The sequence below is a fragment of the Camelus dromedarius genome, chromosome 2 (genome assembly GCF_036321535.1).
Source record: "Camelus dromedarius isolate mCamDro1 chromosome 2, mCamDro1.pat, whole genome shotgun sequence".
NCBI classification, from domain to species: Eukaryota; Metazoa; Chordata; class Mammalia; order Artiodactyla; family Camelidae; genus Camelus; species Camelus dromedarius.
The window spans coordinates 108822889-108848253 of NC_087437.1; the positions used below are offsets into that span (position 1 = coordinate 108822889).

General features: G+C 37.5%; 1 protein-coding gene across 4 annotated transcripts; it reads left to right on the forward strand.

Moving 5' to 3' along the window:
- Positions 1–64: 64 nt before the first annotated feature.
- Positions 65–25176, forward strand: USP16 (ubiquitin specific peptidase 16). Of its 4 annotated transcripts, none has more exons than XM_031458409.2 (18): positions 65–216; positions 3244–3345; positions 5005–5183; positions 7887–7990; positions 8777–8880; positions 9781–9968; positions 10541–10636; positions 11233–11363; positions 11672–11759; positions 12802–12880; positions 14209–14300; positions 14693–14749; positions 15694–15870; positions 17665–18325; positions 19407–19501; positions 20442–20528; positions 24487–24643; positions 24751–25176. In XM_031458409.2, the coding sequence occupies exons 2-18, from the start codon at positions 3285–3287 to the stop codon at positions 24873–24875; spliced, it is 2481 nt and encodes an 826-aa protein (XP_031314269.1). In that variant the 5' UTR covers positions 65–216; positions 3244–3284; the 3' UTR covers positions 24876–25176. The 4 variants fall into 4 exon arrangements, with proteins under 4 accessions (XP_031314269.1, XP_010975684.1, XP_031314292.1 ...); XM_010977382.3 differs by having other exon boundaries at positions 9784–9968; XM_031458432.2 differs by lacking the exon at positions 3244–3345 and having other exon boundaries at positions 89–216.
- Positions 25177–25365: the final 189 nt, after the last annotated feature.

The window sequence follows — 25365 nt, forward strand, 5'->3', positions numbered from 1 at the left end:
GAGCCACGCGCAGGCGCCAATTAACTAGCGTTAGTGCCTCCGGACCCTAGGGCCAAAGCCTCTTCCCACAATGCCGCATACCGGAAGTTGTTGCTTTCTAGGGGTCACGCTGGCTTTGGCTCTGTCGCTCTCTATTCGTCACCGGGAAGAAGACGGAGCTGGCTGCCCAGCCCAAAGGCCCATTAGGGGATGCAGTTATGGGCGCTGTCGCCGTGGGTGAGTTCTGCTCTCACTGCCTCGCAGTCACCACCCTCATGACTTCCTGCTCACCGGGAGCCCGAAATTCCTGCCCCAACCTTGTTTTCTTCTCGAGGGCCCCTCTTCCTTAAGCACGTTACCGGGCCTCGGCCCTGTACCGCGTTCTCATTGGCTTCGTGTCCTGTCAGTTCCAGGAGCTGGCCAATGAGTTGCCGGTGCTGGAGCCCTTCTCGACCCCGTGGACCCCGAGGTTCCCCCGTGGGTGCGGAGCAGTTGGAAGCGAAGGAGAGGTGTGGCGGGCGCCACGCGGCCAGGAGCACCATACGGGTGGGGGCTGGATTTGCTGCCGCCCCCGTGTGGTGGTTGGTACGACACGCACAATGTGTCACCTAACCAATTCAGTGCTCCTAGGGTAGGACAGCTCTATTCAAAACTTGAAAGCCGTGTTTAAGTCCTGCTGACAGTGTTTCACAAACGCTTGCATTTTTAATGGAACCCAACAGTCATGGGAAAACTAGGAGGGCAGAGAGGGAAGAGAACTGGGTTAATTTGAGAGCCGGCAAGACCAGCTTTGATTTAAATTTTGTGTGGAGTCCTATAAAGAGTAATTTGGTTAATAAGGTAATGTTCATCTGGAGTCTCCTGAAAAATTCAGTAGATTTGTTGATGTTTTATAGCTGATGGTCCTCACAGTACTCTCTTATCACGACTCATTAGATGTCCTTTATAGTTGTCAAAAATTTATTGGAGCTTTTTGCACATCATTGAAGCAACCCCCTCCCCTGCTGTCCTCTGCCTGCAGCAATTACAGTTCGTCTTTCAAGTTTTCCTTTGGAGTCTGGGCTGCTGCAGTCCTCAAACCAGATTTGCTAGTGCTGTCTTCACTACTGCAGATTTCTTCATTATTAACCCTTTTCTTTTTCACCGGAACTTGTGTGCTTCATTCTTATGTACCTACCTTTGCACCTTGTAATCATCCTTTATGCTTCAGGTACTATTCTCTTTTTCTATTTCAATGCAACTATTTATTTCTTGGTCTCCTATATACTAACATTATGCTAGATGCTGTAGGCAATTCAGATGTAATGCCTAAAACCATTTCTTTCTTCTAGAACTTTAGATTCTAGTCTAGATAGAGAAATAACATGTATCCAGGTTAAAAAGTTAAAAAGCAGTCCGTTAATCTATCTGATTAGGGTGCAAGAATAGTGTACACTACAAACGCTGGGAAAGTTCAGTTGAGAGGTTCATTTAGAGTAGAATGGTTGTCCGAGGCTCCATTGAAATGAAAATCTTGGAGGATTGGGAAGTTTTGGATAGATGGAAAGAGAGAACTCCCAGCTAGAGATCAAAGGCACAGAGGTGAGGAAGGCAAGATGTTTCGGAGTAGAGGATACCGAAGAGACTGGCTTGATTCTGTCTTGTAACTGAAAGATCTGCGTTTTAGTTTCACCTCTGCCACCATGTGATCTTTCATCATTTTGTTTCTGAGTTTCCTTCTTGAGCAAAATACTCCAGTTAAAGGGTTTTGTGAAAATCAGATGGGATAATGTTTTGAAAGGGCTTTGAAGACCGGAAGGATCATATAATTACTTAAACTTTAGTGGTTCTTTGTTGAGAAGTAATGAAAGTCAGGATTACTAGAGCACTGGGGATAATTTCTAAGGGACCATGAGTGCACAGCACAGGAGGGTGGGCTGATAAACAGTTAAATCCTTTGAATCAAGAGAGTGATGTGATGAAAATGGCGTTATTGGAAGGCATGTCTGGTATTGGAATGCAGCACAGATTAGAGGGAGTTGGATGGAGGCAAGAACTTGGGTGTAGTTCTTTTCCCCTAAAATCTGCAATTCTAGATAAGGTAAGTTATGTTAAATATTATTTTAGGGTGAGAAAAGTACATAAAATATACCCTCACTTTATATATACCCATATAGTTCTGTTATTTTGTTAGAAGTTCATTCATTTATTTTATAAATGTGGAAACTTGTTACATTTTATATTATCTTTGGAAAGGTCATCAGTTATTTGCTTTGGCACTCATTTTTCATACCAACCTTTTGGAATTACCTCTAATTACATTAACCCAGTAGGAGCTAAAGGAGGAATAGTTCTAAGACTCTAAGCCAGGGCAGGATCACAGTTAATTGGGAAGTGTTTAAAAAACATGTCCCAGATCCTACTTTCCACTTATGCAATCAGAATTTTAATAAGCATCTCAGGTAAAATAATTATTATACTCATTTAAATGATTCTGACACTAAGTTATTCTAATGTATGTAAAATAGAACTTACAAAATCATTATTAAAGTTAGGTAGATCTGTATGTACTTCAGTATTTTTCATGTTTTCTAATATTGAATTGTTGACTAAAGAGATGAAGATTTGGTAGGCAGCTAGATTTGTCATAGTCTTCTAAACTGATTTAGGCAAATGTAATAATGTAAATGGATGAGAATGCAGATATAATCAGTTTTCAGCTAATATCCTTAGGAAATCCTGGTGTGGAAAATGCAGAGCAGTGAATCACTTTTAATATTTGGCTTTGAAATTATTTTGTAAATTTTCTTACTCCCTCTGGGAGATTGTTTTCAGACTTATTTTAAGTTTTCTTTGAGAAATTATCAGTCTAATTGCATTGCCTGCAAGAGCTAGGAAAGATAGCTAGAAGAAAGGGAAATTATCTTAACTTTCAAAGTGCCACCACCATTCCACATCTGTGTAGTGAGAAGTTGAATCCCTTAGTGTAAAGTACTGAGACTTGAGATCTGTATGAGAAGACGTAGGTTCTTTCCTGACCTATACGTTTATTGAAACCTCTTAAGCTTACTAAGAATCAGCTTTCTAAGCGATGAAAAACAAAAGTAATACTCTCCTATCCACTTCTGAGTTCTCATTGAAAATAGATGATACATGTAAATGGTCTTTATAATTTATAAAGTACGATAGACCCACAGAGTATATGTGATTAGTTATATTACTTTCTCCTACAGAACTGTAAAACATACTTTTTTTTTGTCAAGCTAACTTTATCTTGTTTTCTAGATTGTTATTTTGTGTCAGTAAGTAATCCATAAAGTGCCAACATGGGAAAGAAACGGACAAAGGGAAAAACTGTTCCAATTGATGATTCTTCTGAATCTTTAGGTATATTTCACCAATTAAATCTTTCATGTTTGTATCCCTAAATGGGCATATACTTTAATATGTAAAAATGGGATCAAAGTGTACATTATTGTTCTGTAATTTGCATTTTAAATGTTTGTATTGCTATGTCATTTAATAGTTTTTATAACATTTTTAACAGCATGATATTTATTCCATTGATGTAAAAGACCATCGGTGCATATTTCATGATTTATTTAGGTAATCCCCTACTGTTAAAAACTTAGGTGATTTTTAACTTTTCAGTGTCATGAATGGAGTGATGGTAAACATTTTTGTAGCTACAACTCTGTGCACGTTCAGTTATCTTTTTGGTAGAGATCTTAGAATTAGAATTGCTGAATTAAATGATATAAATATTTTCAAGGCTTTTTTGGATCTATCAAGCAAATTGCCCTTCAGAAATGTTTTACTAATTTACAGGGCTCTTAGCAGCATAACAAAGTGCCCATTTCTCTAAACCTTTATCAACATATGTCAGTATCATTTGTAAAAATCTTTGTTGATTTTGCTAGTTGAAACAGTATTTTCTTTCTTCAGTCTGTGTTTTTTGGACTACTTACTAGGATTTAGTAGTTTTTCACATGATTTCATCTGCATTTATATTCGAGTTCATTGGATATAAAGCTAATTGTGCTCCTTGATGAATTTCTAAACCTCCTGGGGACCTGAAAGAACTGAAGCCCTTTCGAGTGGCTTGCAAAACCCATTATTGACCTGGCCCCAATGGGGTTTTCAGTCTCAGGTCAAGCTGCTGATTTTTACATGTGTGACTGCCGTTCTGAGCAGACAGTAGGCACTTTTACATTTTACACCTCCATCCCTTTGTTCATGGGATGTGGCCTTTTCAGATTGTTCTTTATACTATGAAGTCATAGTTTAAAGTGTGAGCTTTGACATCAAAAGACTTGAGTCCAGATTCTGGCATAGCTTCTCAGTAGTTATGTGACCTTGGGCACTAAATCTGTGTTTTCTCATCTGTCATTAGGATGGTAGCATCTTCCTTCTAGGGTGGTTGTGTGGTTTAAATGAGATAATGTATGCAAACATATAGCACAGTGTTAGTGCTTAATCGATGTGAGAGGTTTTTCTATCTGTTTATACCTTCCAAGACTGTATAGACATTACCTCCCCTGTGAAACTTGCGTTGACTTTAGCCTTCTCTCCTGAGGCTGCTATAGCACATTTTAGAGATTCTTGTACATTTTTTTCTTTATTTGCCTCTCCTGCCAGAATGTGAGCTGCTCAAAGGAAGAGCTGTGAGTCAATCACTTTTAGGTTCACTGGCATGTGCCACAGTGCCGGGCCTGCAGTAGTTGTATTGCTGACTGGATGACGGACCTTCTCTACAAACCTTTTACAATAAAGAGAATAATAGATCTGGGAAATAGATTGAAGTGAATTTGGGGTGGTGGTTGCTGTACCTAGGACTTCAAAAAAACAAACTTTCAAATTTATATAAAATCTCTTTCTCACATAGTCTCATAATCAAATATCAAAAATTTGTAAGTTTTCAGATTACCTAACAATTTGTTTATAGAATAAATTTATTTTTGAAGTTCAAATCAAGTGTAAGTTTTGAAATGAACTGAAGGAGTTCATATTTTACCTCATATATTCCTTTATTATTTGTTTTGATAGAACCTATGTGCAGACACATCAGAAAAGGATTGGAACAAGGTAATTTGAAAAAGGCTTTAGTGAATGTGGAATGGAATATTTGCCAAGACTGTAAGACGGACAATAAAATAAAAGATAGATCTGAAGAAGAACCGGAAGAAAATCCTTCAGTTTGGCTGTGTCTTAAATGTGGCCATCAGGTATGCATAGATTTTTATTGATACGGGAGTTTATTAAACTCCTTGAACTTATTTTAGAAGACACTACCTAAAAGAACAGTATGGGTGACCAGAATGTCAGCATAGGTCCTGTTTCCTGGGGAGCAGATTCTGAGACTGAGATCTGTGTGTGGATGCTTTACTGGGGAGTGTTCTCAGTACCACACCAGGAAAACAGTGTGGGAAGCAGGCTTAGACACAGGGAGAGCAAAGAGGCAGTGCTGTGAGGCTTCAGCTGATCCCTCAGTGAACTCTGACCTTCAGAGACATCTTGAATTGAGGCAAGGGGCCCGGCCTTTGCACCTGTGCGTAGACCAGTCATTGGTTGTGGGATCTTCCTGGGGAGGAGTAATCTTGGGCAAGGCAGCTTCCTTCCACTGAGGATAATTCCTGGGGATGGACAGACCTCGCTGTGAGCTGTCACTGGGCCACATTCCTGGCAGCTGGAGAAATGAATACCTTAGGGGGGTGGGGTGGAGTGGTATCTGGGTTACAGAACAGTTCACAGGTATTGCCATGGTGCTAAAGGTCAGGGCCTCTTTGTCAACCTTAGTGGTGGTTAAGTTAAGTTTATCTGCTCAGAAACTGGGCTGTTAGGCAGTGGTAACGTTTTATAAAACTATAGTTTAATATAGGATATCAACAGCCAGGATATTAACATTGTTACAATTCATCAGTCTTAATCAGAGCTCCCCAGTTTTACTTCTCTTCATTAGTGTGTGGGGATATGTGTGTTGTGCATGTGCGTATGTGTATGTTAAGTTCTGCTCAGTTTGTTGCCTTTGTAGATTTGTCTGTCCACCACCTCAATCAGGATACTGAGTAGTTCCAGCATCACATGGATCCCTTGTGTTGCCTTTTTACAGTCATGCCCACTTCTCTACTGCCATTCCTCCCCCTATCCCCTTGCAACCACTAATCTGTTTTCTAGTTCTAAAATTTTGTCATTTCAAAAATGTTATGTAAATGGAGTCATGCTGTATACAACATTTTGAGATTGGCTTTTTTCACTTAGCATAATCACCTGAAGGTTCATCCAAGTCATGCGTATTAGTAGTTTGTTCTTTTTGATTGCTGAGTAGTATTCCATGGTTTAGGTGTACCACAGTTTAACTGTTCACCTGTTGAAGAACATCTGGGTTTATCCCATTTTTTGGCGATTATGAATAAAGCTGCTATGAACATTTGTATACAAGTTTTTGTGTGAACTTAAGATTTCATTTCTCTGGGGAAAATGTCCAAGAATGCAGTTGCTGGGTAATGTGATAATTAAATGTTTAGTTTTTAAGAAACTCCCAAACTTTTCCAGAGTGGCTGTACGATTTTATATTCCTAACAGTAGTGTGTGAGTGATACACTTTCTCTGCATCCTTGTCAGCATTTAGTATTGTCATAATTTTTTATTTTAACCATCCCAACAAGTGATATGTCATTGTGGTCAGACAGTTAAAAAATTTATATGTTAGCAAAGAACATATTTATTGTTTATTTGTATTTGAAAAGTTTCATTGAATCTGTTAAAAAATATATATGGTGGGCATGAGTATATTTTGCTATTTCAGATTTTCCACAGTACATTTCCTATTATAAATTTTATTTATTTTGCTAGCTTTTTAATTCTTAAGGGTAAGATGGTGTCAATATTCACTGTTAACTTTTGGCCCAGTAGAGTTTTGTTTTGTACTGTTAGCAAGGGATTCTCAACTGTTGTCTTAAGATAACTCATCTCATTTTTAAGTTTCAAATGATGTTATAATTTTTAAAGTGAACATGAAATTTAAACTCATTTATTTCAGAATTAAAATGTTGAGTAGGATAAATTAAATCAGTAGTTTTGATATCATAGTTAAATGATTAACAGCCATTGATCTATGTTTAGTAGTTACAGTTGAAACAGGACCACTTATTGTAGTGTCAGTCACCCAAGGGAGTTGGTGGCCTGGTTCAGATAGATACACAGTGAAGATATATTTCTTAGCAGTGATTTAATCAGCTGGAGGCAGACAGTCTGGTCATGTTTTTTTTCGAATATGCCTATGCATTTTGTAGGTGAAGATCTCCCATTTACTCATTCAGTTAATGCTTATTGACCTCCTTCAATTTGCTAGATTTTTTGGTAATAGATTAATTCTATTTTTCATGCCTTCAGGATTACAGTCCAGGGGAGAGAGGATATCAGCATTAACAGCTTACTATCAGGTAGAAAATAAGGAATGCCACCAGGAGTTTACATCATGTTCTGTAGAAGTTTGTTTACAGGAAGGATACAGTGTTTTCTCATCTGGGAGGATAAGCATAGGCTTCTGAGAGGAAGTGGCCTTGGAACAAGGTCTTGAAGACTGGGTGGGATTTGATCAGTGGCAAAATACTTAGGAAGATGTTAAGGAGTCCAAACTAGCCCTAGTGAATGACTGCATTCGCATGGTCTAGTTGGGACTTGAAAGGACACGGTGGAGAGGAAGAATACTTTTAGTGCATGATTTTCCAAATACTTTCTTCCTTAGGTATCCTCTGTTGCCTATTCATATCTAAGTTTTAACAAAATCTGGGCTCTCTAGAGTCTAAAATTTTATTTTCAAAATTCTAAGAATGGCAGAATATCTTGAGCCACTTGTTCATTATAGATTATGAATTCTCTTCTGGTGAATTTTTGTGGCTTTGAGGTTTATGATTATGATTCTCTAGGGCTGCGGCAGAAATTCTCAGGAGCAGCATGCCTTGAAGCATTATATGACGCCAAGATCTGAACCCCATTGTCTGGTTCTTAGTTTGGACAACTGGAGTGTATGGTGAGTTTTAACTCCTGTGCCATTTACTGGAAGTTATTTGAAATATTGGAGAATGGAGGTGTTTGAAATGCTTAAGGAGCAGAGAAGTTAAAATTTTTGTAGTATTTGTTTAAATATGATCATTTTCAGAAGACTAGAGAGTGTGATGTTATGAGAAGCTTTTGCTGAGTGTTGTACAGACACAAAAGTTGTAGCTCATGGAAGACTTAGGAATTTTCATCTTTTTTCTTGTTTGTGATATTACAAAGCATTTGGTAGATTGTTTTTAGTTTTAACATTAGAACACCAAGCTTAAATTCTAGATAAACAGAATATAGAAAATTTTCGCAGTGGATTTGCATGAAAATAAATATCAGATTCATATGTATGTTTCCTGTTTCTTAACGTTAAAATAAAATTTTACATCTTTAAAAACCATTTACACAGCACTGTTCGCTGAACATCATTTGTTAATTACGATGATATAGCTCCGTATTTTGAAATACGTCTAGAAAAACCTTTGACTTTAATGTTATAAATAGCTGTTTCAGTAGCTGTTTGGAGTTTTTCCACAGTATTTATATGTAGCCATATATGCTTAGCCATAATTTGGGCTAACCTTATTTAATGGTAAACCAGAATTAATGTGGATATAGTCTTCTTCAAGAAAACATAAACTTTTTATTTTCAGTTTCTCTAGTAGAATAATTTAAGAGTTACACACTTTGGGTTCCATAAATTAAAATTTGTTCCATTTTGTGGTTGTCAGTTTGTCACTTTTCTTCTCTGGGATCTTTTGGGTCACAGGTGTTACATATGTGATGATGAGGTCCAGTATTGTAATTCAAACCGGTTGGGTCAGGTGGTTGATTATGTTAGAAAACAAGCCAGTATTACAGCTCCAAAATCAGGTAAAATCATTTGTTTCTTAGTATATACTATAATGTTGATTTGTGTAATCCACTGATGTTTAGATTGGTATATGATAGCATTATATATAGCTGAATAATGTTACTTATGGTTGATTTCAAACTATGAAAAGTATTTTTGGTTAGGAAAGTAAAACAGTGAGAATATAGATAATTATAAGGAGTTAGAATTAGAAGGGAATCTGAGAAATAATACAGTCAAAGGTGATGAAAAGTCTGGACTAAGTAGTGGGTAGTAATGCCCTGGTCCCATACCCTGGCACAGGAGCTGAAGGGAGACCTGCTTATAATGAGTTTACTTGGTTACATTTGTTTGGATGATGTAAAGTGCTTGTACTGCCTTCAGAAGGCCAGATACTTCTCAGAGTATTTTTCATACGTAATTAAATTAATGGGGTTGGTTTTCATCATCTGGTTTGAGAACTTGTTTAGATTTTTACAGTCACAGAGGTATTGTTTACAGAGCCAGAATTGTTTGTTACTAACTTCAGGATGGGTTTTTGACTCTCACACCTCATTTAGAAATTCATTTCATGTCCACATTCTTTATTTGATTGCTTTGTACTCTGATTCACAGGGTAAGATATGCTCATTTGTTAAAAAAAAAACTTTTATAAGAAAGGGATTTATACTGAAACATACACTGTTTGGTTTCATTCATCAAAGTAATGCTTACATCAGTTCTGAATATTCTTTGTTTATTGATTTTTCTCTCGACAGTAATTTACTTCTATTTATAAGAAAACACTTAAAATCAGACAGGTGGCAAATAATGATATTAGGTGAAATTCACAAATTCTAGTCCCAGGTATAACTTTACATTTGGCATGGCTTTGTTACACATTTTTACAAATCTTTCCTTTTTCTTCTTTTTTTAAAAAGCAGCAAAAGATAATGGTAACATTGAACTTGAAAATAAAAAACTAGAAAAGGAGAGTAAAAATGAGCAAGAAAGAGAAAAAAAGGAAAACATGGCTAAAGAAAATCCTTCCATGAATTCTACTTCCCAAATAACTGTGAAAGGACTCAGTAATTTGGGAAATACATGTTTCTTCAATGCAGTTATGCAGGTGCCAGTGTTAATTTTTTTCCCCTTTAAAAAAAAATCGAGTGTATTTCTTGTATTATTATGTACTTTTGCATGTTTGTTACTTAAAGTATTGAGTTCCCCCCATCCCCAAAGTGATTTACTTCTATGTCTTTAAAGAAAACTCAAGGGAATGTTTACATGACAGTAAAACACTGCTGAGCACTGGGGTGCAGTAGAGCTCAAAACAAACATGGCCTCTGCTCTCATAGAACTTTCCCTTGTGTGGCGGGAACACAGGAGAATGGAGTCCAGAAACAAATACCTTGTTACAAGTGGTGATAAGTGGTGGTGGTGGTGGGACAGCAGCTTCATATTGGGTGGTTGGGAGAACGCCCTTCTGATGTGACGAATAAGCTCAGAACTGAAGTATTCATGAGCCAAATAGAGTGGGGAGAAAAGCACATCATTACTTTTTGTTTCCCAAGACATATATAATAAAAGTTGCAGTGCTGAGAGAGATTTTCTGTTTTGGTAGAATAGACACTTGAGAACTATAGATGAATTGATTTGCCTTTAAATAATTCCCCCTTTCTTTTCCATCCTACATTCCAGAATTTGTCACAAACACCAGTGCTTCGAGAACTGCTAAAAGAAGTAAAAATGTCTGGAACAATTGTAAAAATTGAACCACCTGATTTGGCACTAACAGTATGTACTTTAAAGTTTTTTTTTATAATCAGTACTTTATCTCTCTGAATATCCACATTTTAAATTATTTTGAGAATTGGTGCTCATGTTCACCTTTTTTGTTTGTTTCGTTTTACTTTGTTTTAGGCTACCAAGTTAAAGGTATCAGGCTAGAAGGAATTATAAGGGGCCTTTACATTTATGTGCTCTGTGTGTGCCGTGTTCTGCTGTGCTCAAGTGTTTGGCTTCCTTCTTGGGAATGCTGTTGGTATTTGTGAAGCACTAGGCATATCTTATTATTTCTAACATCTTCTAAAGTGACTTAAATGCTGTGTAGCCAAGTGAATTTTACCTTAACCATTTTTACTATTTACATTTTGCTTTGACTCTTTCAGTTCTTAGGTAATAAGTTCCTGCTGATCTAAAACTAAAACAGTAGAACTGAATTCTTTATCAAATAGTCTATGATCAGAAACTCTCCCATCATCTGATGTACATTCTGAACTCCTAATTGGGACAGCTCTGTCAGGAACGGTGGCAATATTGGTTGACTGTTACATTTTGATAAATGATTCCAAAATTTGACTGAAGAAAGTAATTTTTATTCCCATATTCAGGAACCCTTAGAAATAAACCTTGAGCCTCCAGGCCCTCTTACTTTAGCCATGAGCCAGTTTCTTAATGAGATGCAAGAGACCAAAAAGGGAATCGTGACACCTAAAGAACTCTTTTCTCAGGTCTGTAAAAAGTGAGTATCCACTTTGATTGTGCTTTCAGTGCATCAGTAAGATGCTGAGCAACAGTATGAAAAAATTAATACTAGAGTCAGTTCATCAGATACAGTAAAACATAGTTTATTTCATTTGGATTTAAAAAATATGTACTTTATGTGAGAATTGAATCTGCCAAGGGTGTTGTTGGACTAAACAGAAATTCTGAGAAACTAGAACACTCCGAGATTTGGGATATGATCCTAAGATTTTATTAAAAAAAATAGTTTCATATTTTAGTAGACTCACCATATTTTTTCTTTTTCATTTTTCCTTTTCCCTGTAGAGCTGTGCGGTTTAAAGGCTATCAGCAGCAAGACAGCCAGGAGCTGCTTCGCTATTTACTGGATGGAATGAGAGCAGAAGAACATCAGGTTAGCATATTTTGACCAGTATATTTTATAATCTAATTTTCATTAACTTGTCTGTCATTTGATGTCTTAAGGGTTATTAAAGCAATGAAAACTAGTTGTTTGAGGCTAATGTATTAAAAAATATTTTTTTTCCTACATCAGCCTTTTCAGCCAGTATATTTTAATTTAGAATGAATGAAGGGAATTACAAATGATGCTCCTTTTCACGGTGCTCTGCTTTGCTTGATGTTTACAGCGCTACTGTTCTTTAAGGTTCTTTGTACTGGCCTATACCAGGGGAGCTACGAAGTACTGGAACTGTTTCTCCCAGAGCGATTCCCAGTTGCAGTGCACCTCTCCTCATATTCTGAGTGTGATTTAGCACTGCTTTTTGATGCTAGGAAGTATTTTTATTTCCTAAGACTCAGGGAATATTTGTTGCATTTTAAAATTTTTGTTAATTGCCAGGATGTAAAGTAATTTTTTGAGGATGTGGATATATAATTAATAACAGTAATAACATAGTGATAACGATTTATTTTGTTCTGATTTTATGTCAAGCACTGTCCTCAGTATGAATTATCTTACTCAGTCCTCACACCCTTTCTAAGGAGTAGATACTGTTACCATTTTCTCACTCCATAGATTCTGAAGTTAGGGTGTAGAGGTTCAGTACCTGGTTCAGAGACTCCCAGGACTGATGGAGCTGGCTTTGAGCACCTGTCTCAGTAGCTCTCGTTTAACCACTCTGCTTCTAGGATGTGACATTTCAGTGGTCTTTCCAGAGGAGCTGGGCATGCTCTGAAAAGCTTTGGTTTGAGTAGGTAAAAATCTTGAAATGATGGGACGGTGACTTTGTTCAGGGGTTAGTGATTGTTTTATAGGTATAATTCTTTTTAGCTCCTTGGTTAATTTTGAAAATGTGATTTTTAGAAATATTAATTTTTATTGAGTAATTTTGGAGAGCTAATTCTTGATCACTTTCTTGACTTGATATTTTCTAAGGAAATTAGCTATAAAATTCAAAATTTAATAGTATATATATCCATTTTATTACTTTTAGAGAGTGAGTAAAGGAATTCTTAAAGCATTTGGTAATTCTACTGAAAAATTGGATGAAGAACTAAAAAATAAAGTTAAAGGTAATGTCTGACTTTTTGAACTAAAACACTATAGTTGAATTCCTCTGTTCTTTTGGACAAGATTGCTGGCAGATGTATTTCGAATCCACAGTTATTAACATACAGTATCTCTTTATCTCTATTGATTTTAAAAAATTATTCAGTACTCCAAAGATGAATACTTTAGGAAAAATTTAGCTGTTGGTATATTCTTTTTTATGTAGTATTATGGTGAAAATAGTAAAGATAGCGCTAAGATAGCATCACAATTTATTTTTCGAAAGCTTAAGACTTTATAATTAGCAGTAGTATGGGAATTACACCTGTCTTTGTGAGTCTTCAGTTGGTTTATTAATCATGGAGCCAACTTTATTGTTACGAGGCATTTAAAGATTTAGGAAAGTCTGAAGATCTATCCAGTAGGACTTTCTGTGATGATGGACTGCTTCCATATCTCTGCTGTACAATACAGGAGCCACATGTGGCTACAAGCCCTTGAAATGTGACTGGTGCAACTGAGGAGCTAAATTTTTATTTCCATCTAATTTTTATTAATTTAAATTTAAATGGCCACAGTGACTAGTGACTACTGTGCTGTAATGCACAGTTTAGAATCAACACATAGCAACTCTTTGCCTCCTTGTTGCCCTTGGGGCTGGCCTGGCCATCAGCAGAGAGAATCATGCCTGCTCGCACTGTCTGTTATAAAATGTGTTCCTCATAAATGGACACCTGTCATTTGAATAAAGCTTACGGATTTCATGTATTTAGAAAAGTGGGTGACTAGGTAGTACAATTATGTCATCTTAAACTAAACATATCAAGGTTATTTCCAGGAACATAGGAAAATAAAAGGATTTTGTCTGAAACATTTTCCTGAGGGCTGTTCTGGTTTTTGTTTTGGTTTTGGTTTTGGTTTTTGTTTTTGTTTTGATTTTAAATGGAGTTCAGTCTTAAGAGTTCACAAAGCAAGTTACTCCCCAGTTTGCTGCCAGTGTTAGAATGTTAGAGCTGGAAGTGAGCTAGAGTATCGTCCAGCCTAGCCCAGTCCGCTCATCTTACTCATTGAGGTGCTGATATACTTACTGACTAGAGATTAGATAAGAACTTTTTTCTTTTTTATAATATATGATTGTGTTAAATTGTGTTATGCTCAGAAATAGAGTATATGCTTCTGAAACAGAGCAATAGAGCAGCATAAAAATGAAATTACACTAATTATGAATAGAGACAAATAAGTCAATGGCATAGGAAATTAAAAATAAAATTTTAGGGTTAGATACATAAGTGAATAATTTTCACTTATTAATTATATAAGAGTAATTGATATACTTCTTTTCTCCTTATAGATTATGAAAAGAAAAAATCAGTACCAAGTTTTGTGGACCGAATATTTGGTGGTGAACTGACTAGTACGATCATGTGCGATGAGTGCAGAACTGTAAGTAGATGTAAAACAGACTGGATTTGTTCATTAATATTAGTACAGTTTATCAATTGTTCCTCTTAAAAACAGAAATGTCTGGTTTCATAAGATATTCTCTTTTGAACTGTCCAAGTAGGCACAGTTTTCTCTTGGACCTATGAGTGCTCCTTATATCAGGAAGAAGTTAGTTTAACACTTTATTTCCCCTAACCCAAAGTCCTCAACACTGTAATTTTTCATTGCACTTTCTTAAGCTTTTATTAAAATAAGACATTAAATTATTAAAATAAAGGCTTAAGAAAGTGTCCTCCCCTCCCCCTTGCCCCATGATCTTAGTACATAATGTTTAAACTGAATCTTTTCCTTCCTTTTACTTTTTTTTTTTTTTTTTTTTTTGGTTGGTTAAGGTCTCCTTGGTTCATGAATCTTTCCTTGATTTGTCTCTGCCAGTTTTAGATGATCAGGTAAGACTACTTATGTTATTTAAGTAGATTTTTTTCTTTCCTGTGTTAGATTTTATGGAGGAGGGTTTGTCACCTTTTCCAAGTTTGTGTGTTACTAGCCCATGCATTGAAAATTTTTCTTAATGTATTTGAGGTAGAAGAATTTGAAAGATTTGAATAAAGAATGGGATACTTTTTTTTTTAAAGAGTGTGTCTAGGATTATTTATATATAATACTTTGATTACATATAGGGAAGAATTTTCTTCATATTATAAGTTACTATTTATTTTCATTATTTAAGACTAACCACAAATCCCTTACAGTCTTAAGTTCATAAATGTTAACAGAGTATCTCAGTTTTAAGCCATATTAATTTAGTTCCAATCAAGTCATAGTAGGAAAAAAGAGAACATATTATGAATATTGGATAAATCATTTTTCAACTTCATATGAATTGGGGGTCCCTTTAAATCACTGTTAAACTTGATTAAAGCCTTACCTAACTTACCCTACTTTTTCTTTCTTTAAAACTGTCATTGACATTAAAAGAAATAAAAGAATAAAAGGAATACCTGTAGTGGGACATGAAATTCACATATCAACAGAAATTCAGCTTATCACTTACGCAGCTTTCTAGTGTTTAGAAACAGAATTACAGCATGATACAGCATGTGTCTAACGCAACTCATTATGTTTCTTCCTGTTACACTTGTTTGTGAAATTGCCTTCTTTTACTATTTTGTTTGTTTGCTTATTTTCTCAGCATGTGATTGCTTTCTAATATTTGAGATGGATGAATTCTGTCCTGGATATATTTTCAAACATTGTGAAAAATAAATCTAATATAAAATAGGAGTAGAAAACTATTTAGGTAACATTTCAAAAGATTGAAGAGATTTCAGTCTCTTCACCAATAGTAGTTGAAAAGTTTTATTTTTGGCCCATATTCTCTCCATATTTCAAGAGTGGTAAGAAAAGTATAAATGATAAAAATCTGAAAAAGACACTGGAGGATGAAGATAAAGACAGCGAGGAAGAAAAAGATAACGACAGTTACATAAAGGAGAGAAATGATATTCCTTCAGGAACAAGTAAGCACTTACAGAAAAAAGCAAAGAAGCAAGCCAAAAAGCAAGCCAAGGTAGGTAAATAGGAAAACCATACTTTGCTAATTTTAATTTTTGAAGTATTAAGTTTGAAGTCTGAATAACATCAGTAGACATGTCTGTCATATTACGTACAACGGTTTCATTTGCTAGTTACAGAATTAGCTCATTTAGTGTTCTCTGCAGTGAAATTTCTTTGAATATATATGAAGAAAATATGCTTTATTTAACCCTGCATTACTTGTGACAACTTTTCAAAAAAAAATTTTAGTTCATTTTTAGTAATTTTTTCAGTTGTTAATACACTGATATTCAAAAACTTAAAAATATATATGTAAAAGTGTACAGTAAAATCCCCCTCCTTTTATGACATAGATATTACTTTCATTTGTTTCTTATGTGTCCTGGAGTTTCTTTTGGAAAATGTGATCAAATACAAATATGTAGTCTTGTTTTCCCCTCCTTTCATGCGTACTCTCCTGGACCTTGTTTTTTGTTTGTTTTACTTGATTAGGTCTTTGGAGATCTTTCCGTTTCAGGACACAAAGATTCCTTTTTGACAGCTGTATAGTATTCCATTTTAGTAGCAAGCATGCTACTAAATATAGTATAATAGATGTACTATAGTTCACCTAGCCATTTTCCTGTTGATTTAGGTGTTTGTAATCTTTTGCTTTAATGGCCAGTGCTGCTGTGAAAAACCCTACACATATATCATTTGTAGGGTTCATTTGAAGAAGAAGGATTATATTTGTAGTATTCATACATTAATTGCCTTCCACAAAGGTTGTACCAGTCTATATTCTCACCAGCAACATACGAGGCTTGCTGTTTCTCCTTATCCTTGACAGCAGTGTGTTATCAAGCTTGTGGATTTCTGCCAGTCTGATAGATAGTATCTCAGTGCAGTTTTATTTTCCATTTATTTTAATGTAAGTGAAGTTAAGCACGTTTTTATGTTAAGGGCCATTTGTGTTTCCTTTCCTTTGAAGTATTCACTTATATCCTTTTCCCATTTTTCGTTCACATGTAACTCTATTTTTAACTGAAGCATATCGGAAAATATTTGTGTCCAGGACCCTTTATGTTGCCCTTCAGTCTTCTGGTTTTACAGATTAGCCTCACAGGGACTTTCCTTTTAGTTACAACCCAAAATGCTAACTCCTTGAGTCTTTAGGCATTCCAGTAACAGGAATCTTGATGAAATGCACCACCGCCTCCCTCCGCATCCCCAGAAATAGGCAGCAAATGGCAGACCGGATGATTTAAGCAGGTGGAGGCTTCCACTGTTCTCTGTGCATGTGGCTTTCTTGCTTCCTGGCTAACTGGGGGCCATTTGTTTCCCCGAGTGTTTTCCTCCGTCCTTCTGCCCAAAGCAGTTCTGTGCTTGTACATCCTTGAGTTTTTGGTTTGTTTTTTTTACCTCTTCACTGGAACCTTGATCCAGTGATGGTAACTCATGTGAATCCATCTCTTCCTGTTATGTATGTAGTCACTCGCCCCTGCTTGGGGTCAGCTGCCTTACTGCTCTGTCTGGATCACTTCCCTTCAGAGACCATGTCTTGCACATTTTTATTTGCCCCTGTGTAACAGTTTTTTGATGATTGGTGATGGTTTATTCCTGCTTTCAATCAAATAACTTTATAATTTATTTGATCCCTGATAGTAAAGGGACTTCTAGGCTCAGAATGCTGAGAGTGAACTCTTCCTTAGTAACTTAATTATTTTTGATTGATGAGCAAGAGAACCTGAGGTGGTATGTGTACGCTTTGTCTCTTCCTCGCTCTCTTTTTTTTTTTTTTTTAATGTTTTATATACTTTTTACACAGAACCAACGAAGGCAACAAAAAATTCAAGGGAAAGTTCTTCATTTAAATGATGTCTGTGTCATTGACCATCCTGAAGATGAGTGTGCAGTTGAATTGTCACTTCAGGGAGAAGTGGATATTAAATCCAACCATATCTCACAAGAGGAAGTTATACATAAAGAATATTGTGTTAATCAGAAAGATTTGAATGTCCATGAAAAAATGATAGAAAGTGTAACTGACAGTCAAAAATCCACAGAGGAAGCTGATACGAAAAATGTCAACATGGATAATGCCCTGGAGGCTTTGGCATTTTCTCACACTGAGTGTACCAGGAATTTAAATGGTGCCCATCCGAGGGAAGGGAGCAACGGAGAAGTGGACATTTCCAGTGGCTTTAAGAACCTTAACTTGAACGCTGCTCTTCAACCTGATGAAATAGATATAGAGATTCTGAATGACGGTCATACTCCTGGGACGAAGGTATATGAAGTTGTAAACGAAGACCCAGAAACTGCTTTCTGTACTCTTGCAAACAGGGACGCTTTCAATACTGATGAATGTTCAATCCAACATTGTTTATATCAGTTCACCCGAAATGAGAAACTTCGAGATGCTAATAAACTGCTTTGTGAAGTGTGCACGCGGAGACAGTATAGTGGACCAAAGGCAAATATAAAAGGTATTTAGATTCTTTCACAGAAAGTCAGATGAATGTTCAGGGGCACGTTTTGCACTGCCCAGGTAGAGTGCTGCAGTTTTCATTGTTATCAGGATTTGGATGTTGTCAACAAGTTCCCTTTTCTGGGTAAATACTTTAGTAGACGGATGAATAAGAGAACTTTGTTGAAGTGGCTCGTACTCTGTGGCGTCCCAGCGGCAGTTACAGTGGGACAGTTTGCTCTCTGACTCCACTCGCTGTGGGCAGAATCATCCCACTGACATGTTATCACAGCAGGATTCCTACAGGTAGTGGCTGTTTCTTTGTATCCTTGGTTTCCTGTCAGCATTTGTGATGCCCTATCTGCTTTGCACCCAGGAAGCCACACTAATTCATCAGTGTGCTGACGTGACATGCCCAGTGTGCAAGGTACTAGGGGACAGTGCTTTCTTAGAATCGTCCTCAAATCCAGAACAGGAAGATCCTGGTAATACCCTCCTGCCTCCACCTTTTTATGTTTTTTGAGCTTCAGTAAGTGGAATATGGAAGGATCATAGATTTCTAAGGATTCTTACTAGAATTGTTGAAACACTTAGAAACTCTACCTTTTCTTTATTACACGTCAATATAAAAAGTAAATTGTTTTGATTTTACAGCAGTTCTGTTTGCTTTAGAGCAGGCATTAATGAAGTGTGGTTGACAGGCTAAATTTGGCCTGCCTCTTGTTTTTGTGTAATCCCAGAGCTAAAAATGTTTTTTATAGACAAACATTTGAAAATGATTATTATGGTAAAAATTTCAGCTTTGAACCCCAATTAATTATCTCTCCAAAAATAATTCAGTAGACTGCAGTTGTACTCAGTTATTTTTATCACATTTTGAATTCCATCAGTAAGCATTTGTGGAAAATTTTCTCTCATGTCTAAATACCTATAAAATATCCTTGGCTTCACCTCTTGGTCCAAAATGCTGAAAATATTATTTGATTCTTTCCAGAAAGCTGATCCTTGCTTTAGGTGTTTGAAGTGATTTTGTAGCAGGTGTGGCTGCTTTAGGAGTCTAAAATGATTCTCACACTGCTAAAATTTCTTTTTTTCTATAGGTGAAAGGAAACATGTGTACACCAATGCTAAAAAGCAGATGCTAATTTCTCTTGCCCCTCCTGTTCTCACTCTTCATTTAAAGAGATTTCAGCAGGTACCCCTCGTTTGTTACCTAAAACTGGTTTTAAATATGTAACAACTGCTTTATTTGTTACTGTCTCAGTGTATAACTGTGTTTCTTTGGTTTTCTGTTACTTCTTAATTCTAACTTCAAAGACATAGGAAAGTAAAACATACATGTTGTTCAGACAGAAAGGAACTGACAAAGACGTATGTCAAGGTGGAGAAGAAATTTAGGTACAGTCCTTCCTCAGATTTACTAGAATTCATGTAGCTCTTTTTAGTAATATTAACATCTTACTCTAACCTTCATTTCAGGTTAAAAAAAAAGACTAGTTTACTAGTTATATCTCGCACTCAGAAGTTTTAGTGATATTTTTGTTTTGTGTGTAGTATCTTATTTTTACTGATCCTTGGTAAAAAGTGTTGGTACCTTGGATTTTCACCATTTTGGTGACTCCCATCTTTTCTGGAAGACTTGCACTATGAGCGGTGCAAGTTGCAGGCAGGTTCAGTTCCAGATTCCCAAAGTCCCTTGAGAACGTTTTCTCTTCTGTAGTTGTTATTGAGCTTAACTAATTGAATGGTTCTCTCTCAGCAGTTCACTAAACTGTTACAGAATGAGGCCGGGAACATGCTTCACAGAAAAGTATTCTGCTGTTGTTGAGTTTTAAGCACTCAGAATCTCTGGTCTGGTCTGCCTTTTCTGGATGGCTGAAACAGAAACATTAAGAATTTTCTTAGAGGAGCAGCTGTCTTAATGTGTTTGTGTGTGTCTGTGTTGTGCACTTTGCAAAAACAGATCAAATGGCAATCAGTTACTGGTCAGGGAGACAGAGTCTCCTGCGAAGATCGCAGTGGGGCTGGGTGTTAGGAGAGCCTGGGCACTGGAGTGGGACTGCAGTTTACTTAACATGTACAACTTCTCCTGAAAAAAACTTAATCTGTTATCCTTTTTTTCTTTTTTTTTTCAGGCTGGTTTTAATCTACGCAAAGTTAACAAACACATAAAGTTTCCAGAAATCTTAGATTTGGCTCCTTTTTGTACCCTTAAATGTAAGGTAGGTGAAGGTAGTTTTTTTGGGAAAATCTTTTAAAGGGAAATCATAGCTTATTACCAAATACCCGAGCAGCAACTCACATGAGTATGCAGTTGATAAGAACTACTGAGTAGACTGTGTCTGTGATCTTTGTACCTTTATCATTTCAAGATCTGTGACAAATCATGTTGAACATTAGGTGGTTATTTCAGTTCAGCATTTTTTAAGCCCCCATTATCATGGCAGACGTCTTGGGACTGGAGGCACAAAACTAAAGGTGAGCAGATACATTAATGGATAATCTCAGTGTGATGTGGTTGAGTGTTAAGCTTGGTGTACACAGAGCAGAGGTGATTATGCACTTAACTCAGCATGTTGGTGGTTCAGGGAAGGCCCTGTGAAGTAGAACCTGCCCCAGCTGCTCCTTAAGGAGTAAGACTCAGTTTGGTGCATCAAGAGGCAGCGAGTTTCCCAGGCAGAGGGAACAGCAGGGGCAAAGGCAGAGCAGGGTAAAGCGGCCTGGTGGGCACCGGGGGCTGGCTCTGTAGGCATTTCCAGAGCTTATAGTACCAAGTCTCGGAATCGTCGGGAGATGAAGCCAGAGAAGCAAGATAGGAATGAGGTTTTGGAAGGCTGTCCTGATGAGGAAGTTGGGCTTTATTAGGTATGCAGTGGGGAGCCCCTGAAGAATTTAAAGCAGTGGGGTGACACAGCCAGATGTGTGTATTACACAGGTTGCTTGCTGAGGCAATGGAGGCCGGATTTTAGGAGGAAAAGACTAGAGGCAGGGAGGTTAGTTAAGAGGCTGTTGAATTAACTCGGTTGATAGATGTGACAGCTTCAACTAGGGCTGGAGATATGGAGATTAAAGGAATATTTTAGGAGGTAAAATTAATGAGACTTATGATCTGTTGCCTCTGGAAGACGAGGCAGAGGCCTTTAAATGGGTGCTGAGGGTGGCACAGAGAGTTGAGCGTGATTGCCAGAGCCTGACTTGAGTGGGCAGTCGGGGCTGCGTGAGCTGGGGGAGAAACAGAGGAGGAGGAGCAGGATGGGAGGTGGAGAGAGGAGTAATGAGTTCAGTTTTAGAAATGTTTTCATACATGTTTGAGATATTCACGTGGCTGTGTCTAGAAAGCACTTGGATGTACATGTCTGAGGGCCAGGGCAGAGAGGTTGGGGCTGGAGGTAGGACTTAGACATCAATACATAGGTGGTGGTTCAAACTCTGGGAGGATAGGATCTCTTGTGTAGAGCACGGAGAGAGAAGAAGAGATGGCTATGACAGAACTCTGGGGAGCATCTGCGTGTAAGAGGCCCACCAAGGGTGTCAGCAAGTCTCCACGCTGAGGAATTTGGAGAATCAGAGAAGCTGTATTGTTGTTCTGTAGTCAGGTTTTAAATACTTCAGTATAAATGTATTAATAAAGTCTTAACTTTCTGTGCAAAATTTGAAATGATGGAAAGTCCCCCTTCCTCCCTCCCACTTTAAATTCTCTATGAAAGGTATTTCAGAGGTGGTGGCTAGAATGGATTGTGATTATTTTCATGTTATTATCATAGGACAGGGCCACTTTTGCTGGTACAGACATACTTCAGAGATATTTTGGGTTCTGTTCCAGACCATAATAAAGTGAATATTGCAATAAGGCAAGTCACACAGATTTTTTGGTTTCACAGTACATATAAAATTTGTGTTTGTGCTATACTGCAGTCTGTTAATTGTGAAATAGCATTGTGTCCAAAAAAAGTATTTATCTTAATCTAAAAAATACTTTATTGCTAAAAACTGCCAACCATCATCTTGGCTTTCAGTGATTTGTAATCTTTTTGCTGGTGGAGGGTTTGAGGTATTTTGAAAATTACCTAAATGTGACACAGAGACACCAAGTGAGCAAATGCTGTTGAAAAAACGGCACCAATAGACTTGCTCAACACAGAGTTGCCACAAACCTTTGATTTGTAAAAAAATTTCAGTATCTGCAAAGCACAATAAAGCAAAGTACAGTAAATTGAGGAATGCCTGTAAACAGAAAGTTGGATTAGTTCTGAATACACCATCATCAGGAATCCATCTTTTGCCTAAAATGCCATTACCCTGTGTTCAGGTTTCGGGGAAGGACTAAGTGGCCAGTGTCAGAATAAAGAGGAAAGGACTAGAAAGTATTTATGGATTAGACAGTATAGAGGTCACGGTAAATTTTTCAGGAAGTGTAGTAACTTAAGTAGGTTGAGAAATGAATTGAGAATAATGGAGATAGAGCAGATAGGTATGTTAGAGCCTTTGTTGAAAAGGAAAAGTAGTGGGTTAATGAGGATTTTCTAAGACTAGGAGACCTAATCAGGTTTCCAGGCCAAGAGGAAAATCTAGAAGATGAAGATGTAGAAAAAAAGAGAGAACTGATTGAGCAAGACCTTGGAGGAGGCCAGGAGGGCTGGGATGAGGGCACTAAGTTGGAGTATCTCTGAACAAAAGGGAAAGGATACGGGCAACTTGCAGTTGGGTAGGTTATGTCTCAGTTTTCCTGAAGTGGGAGGTGAGGTCAACTATGGAAAATAAAGGGGGTTAATGAGAGGCTGCAAGAGAGTGGTGGAGGTTTGGTCCAGTTGCTGTGAAGGACCATCCATGGAAGAGGCAGCTAACTAAGGACACATCGTAAGATTATATAGTCACATTGAGGACCTCATGAGGTAGAAAATCCTGAATTTACTGGTCTGCATACAGAATTTTGTTTCCTAGCAGTAGCAGCTGTTGGGTTGGGGAAGGTGCACTGTAGGATTCAGGGTCGGGTTATTTGATGAATTGGATGTGGTGGCAGGGCTGCTGATGGGTGTTAAGAGACTGTAAGAGTGATACGTGTGCTCTAAGTTCTCCAACTTTAATGTGCATTTGAGGCACTTGAGAATCGATAGATGGGGGTAGGGTCTAAGATTCTGCCTGATAAGCTCTGGTCATGCTGATGTTGCATTACACTTTGAGTACTGAAGATTTTAAATGGGAATGAAGCCAAAAGAGGCTGGACAGGCCAGGAGAAAGGATTGGAGGGTCCTGTTACGTTGCCTAGTATAGGCGAGATGAGTTGGAAGAATGAAAGAATTATGGACTGAGACTAGAAAATTAGTAAGATTTTTGAAGTTGAAGAGTTGAGTGATGACTGGTTCTAGAATACAGTCCTGGCTGTGGTTGGCTAAAATGGAACAGCAGCGAAAATCCTGTGAGGCTCATGGATGGACACTGAAATCCCCGAGGACGCTGACAGGATTTGGGATGACACATAAAGGTCTTTAGCGAGTAGGGAGGTGTAGGTGAGAGATGAGTGTGTAGGGACAGTACTATCGAAGGACAGTGAGGCTTGTTCAGGAAGACTTTTTACAAGAGAACATAATGGAGTAGCTGTGTGTCCGCGAGTGGCTCCCAGCTGGAACCCCTCTCCCTGCTGCCGGCCAGCCCTGGGGCACACGTGGTCTTCAAAGAATAAGCAGCCTCTGCTAGATGGAGAGTGGGCTCTTGAGAGGGTGAATGTGCTTCTCACCAGATCTGCAAGGGGCATTTGGAAATGCAATGGGTGGTTTTGGGTGTGCCCTAAATACTACCCTCTTGCTGTTAAAGGCTTACATTTTGGGCTGAAAAGTAGGATGAGTTGTTGAGGTATTTTGGAATTACCTGATCCCAGACTCCTAAAGAAATCTTGGCAAATTCAGTTTAAGTAGGTGGGCCAGGAAACTGTGACTGTGGCAAGTGGACTCTGGTTTATGGTTCTTCCAGCAGGGCAACGACAGTGGCAACTTTCTAGTAAAAACATGTTAAGTGTGACACTACTCAGTAGGCTGAGAAAAGGGAGGAAACAGTCAAATTCAGACTCAAGATTTCTGCACTCTTGAAGATCAGAGACCCTTTGTGTAGTTTTAAAATTGTCTTGTGACGGGACCTTCATAAATGGAACTAGAACTAACTTCTGAATTCTGTTCATTTTTAAAGAATGTTGCTGAAGAAAACACAAGGGTACTATATTCCTTATACGGAGTCGTTGAACACAGTGGCACCATGCGCTCAGGGCATTATACCGCCTACGCCAAGGCAAGAACGGCCAGCAGTCATCTCTCCAATCTTGTTCTCCATGGTGACATTCCACAAGGTAGGAGGTCCAGGAAAATTCTGGTATTCAGCATATTTACAGCAAAACCAGAAAATGATAAATTTGATCTTTCCATTTATACTTAATTTTATTTTTCCTCTTGACAGATTTTGAAATGGAGTCAACCAAAGGGCAGTGGTTTCACATCAGCGACACACATGTGCAAGCTGTGTCTACAGCTAAAGTACTGAACTCACAGGCTTACCTCCTGTTTTATGAGAGAATACTGTAAGTTTCAGAACGTGCTTTCTCTGGAAACATGTTTATGGCTTTTATAATGGCTGTAATAATAATAAAAAAGTAAAAACTAACTGTAAATCATGTTCACTTAAAATTAAATACATGACAGAAGAAATCATGTTTATTGAAATACTGAAGAGGAAATACCTAAAAAAGTGGTTTTGTATTGTCATAGTGGTTTTTATTCCTGCTTCCAGTTTCTGGAAGGGATTCTGAACTAAGTCGTCTGTGCTTATTAATATATGTCTGGGTGGTGGTTTGCAACACATCAATAAAATGAATTACCCCCCAAACTTGTTTTATTACTTGGAAGATTTTAAGTTGTACTGACGTACCCTGCTAGGTAACATTAGAAGTTTCAGACTGACTAGCTAATGAAACTTTCAAGTGTTAGTTTAAAAAGTAATTTTTGAGCATAGATATTTGACCTTAGCAGTAGTATGTAATTTGGGAGAAACATAAATGTAATTCTTCTGAGGCCA

Coding starts and splice junctions, on each gene's coding strand:
- USP16 (XM_031458409.2), top strand. CDS start 3,285: ATGGGAAAGAAACGGACAAAGGGAAAAACTGTTCCAATTGATGATTCT. Junction 8,881..9,780: donor TATTACAGCTCCAAAATCAG/GTAAAATCATTT, acceptor TTTTTTAAAAAG/CAGCAAAAGATAATGGTAAC. Junction 24,644..24,750: donor CCATGGTGACATTCCACAAG/GTAGGAGGTCCA, acceptor TCCTCTTGACAG/ATTTTGAAATGGAGTCAACC.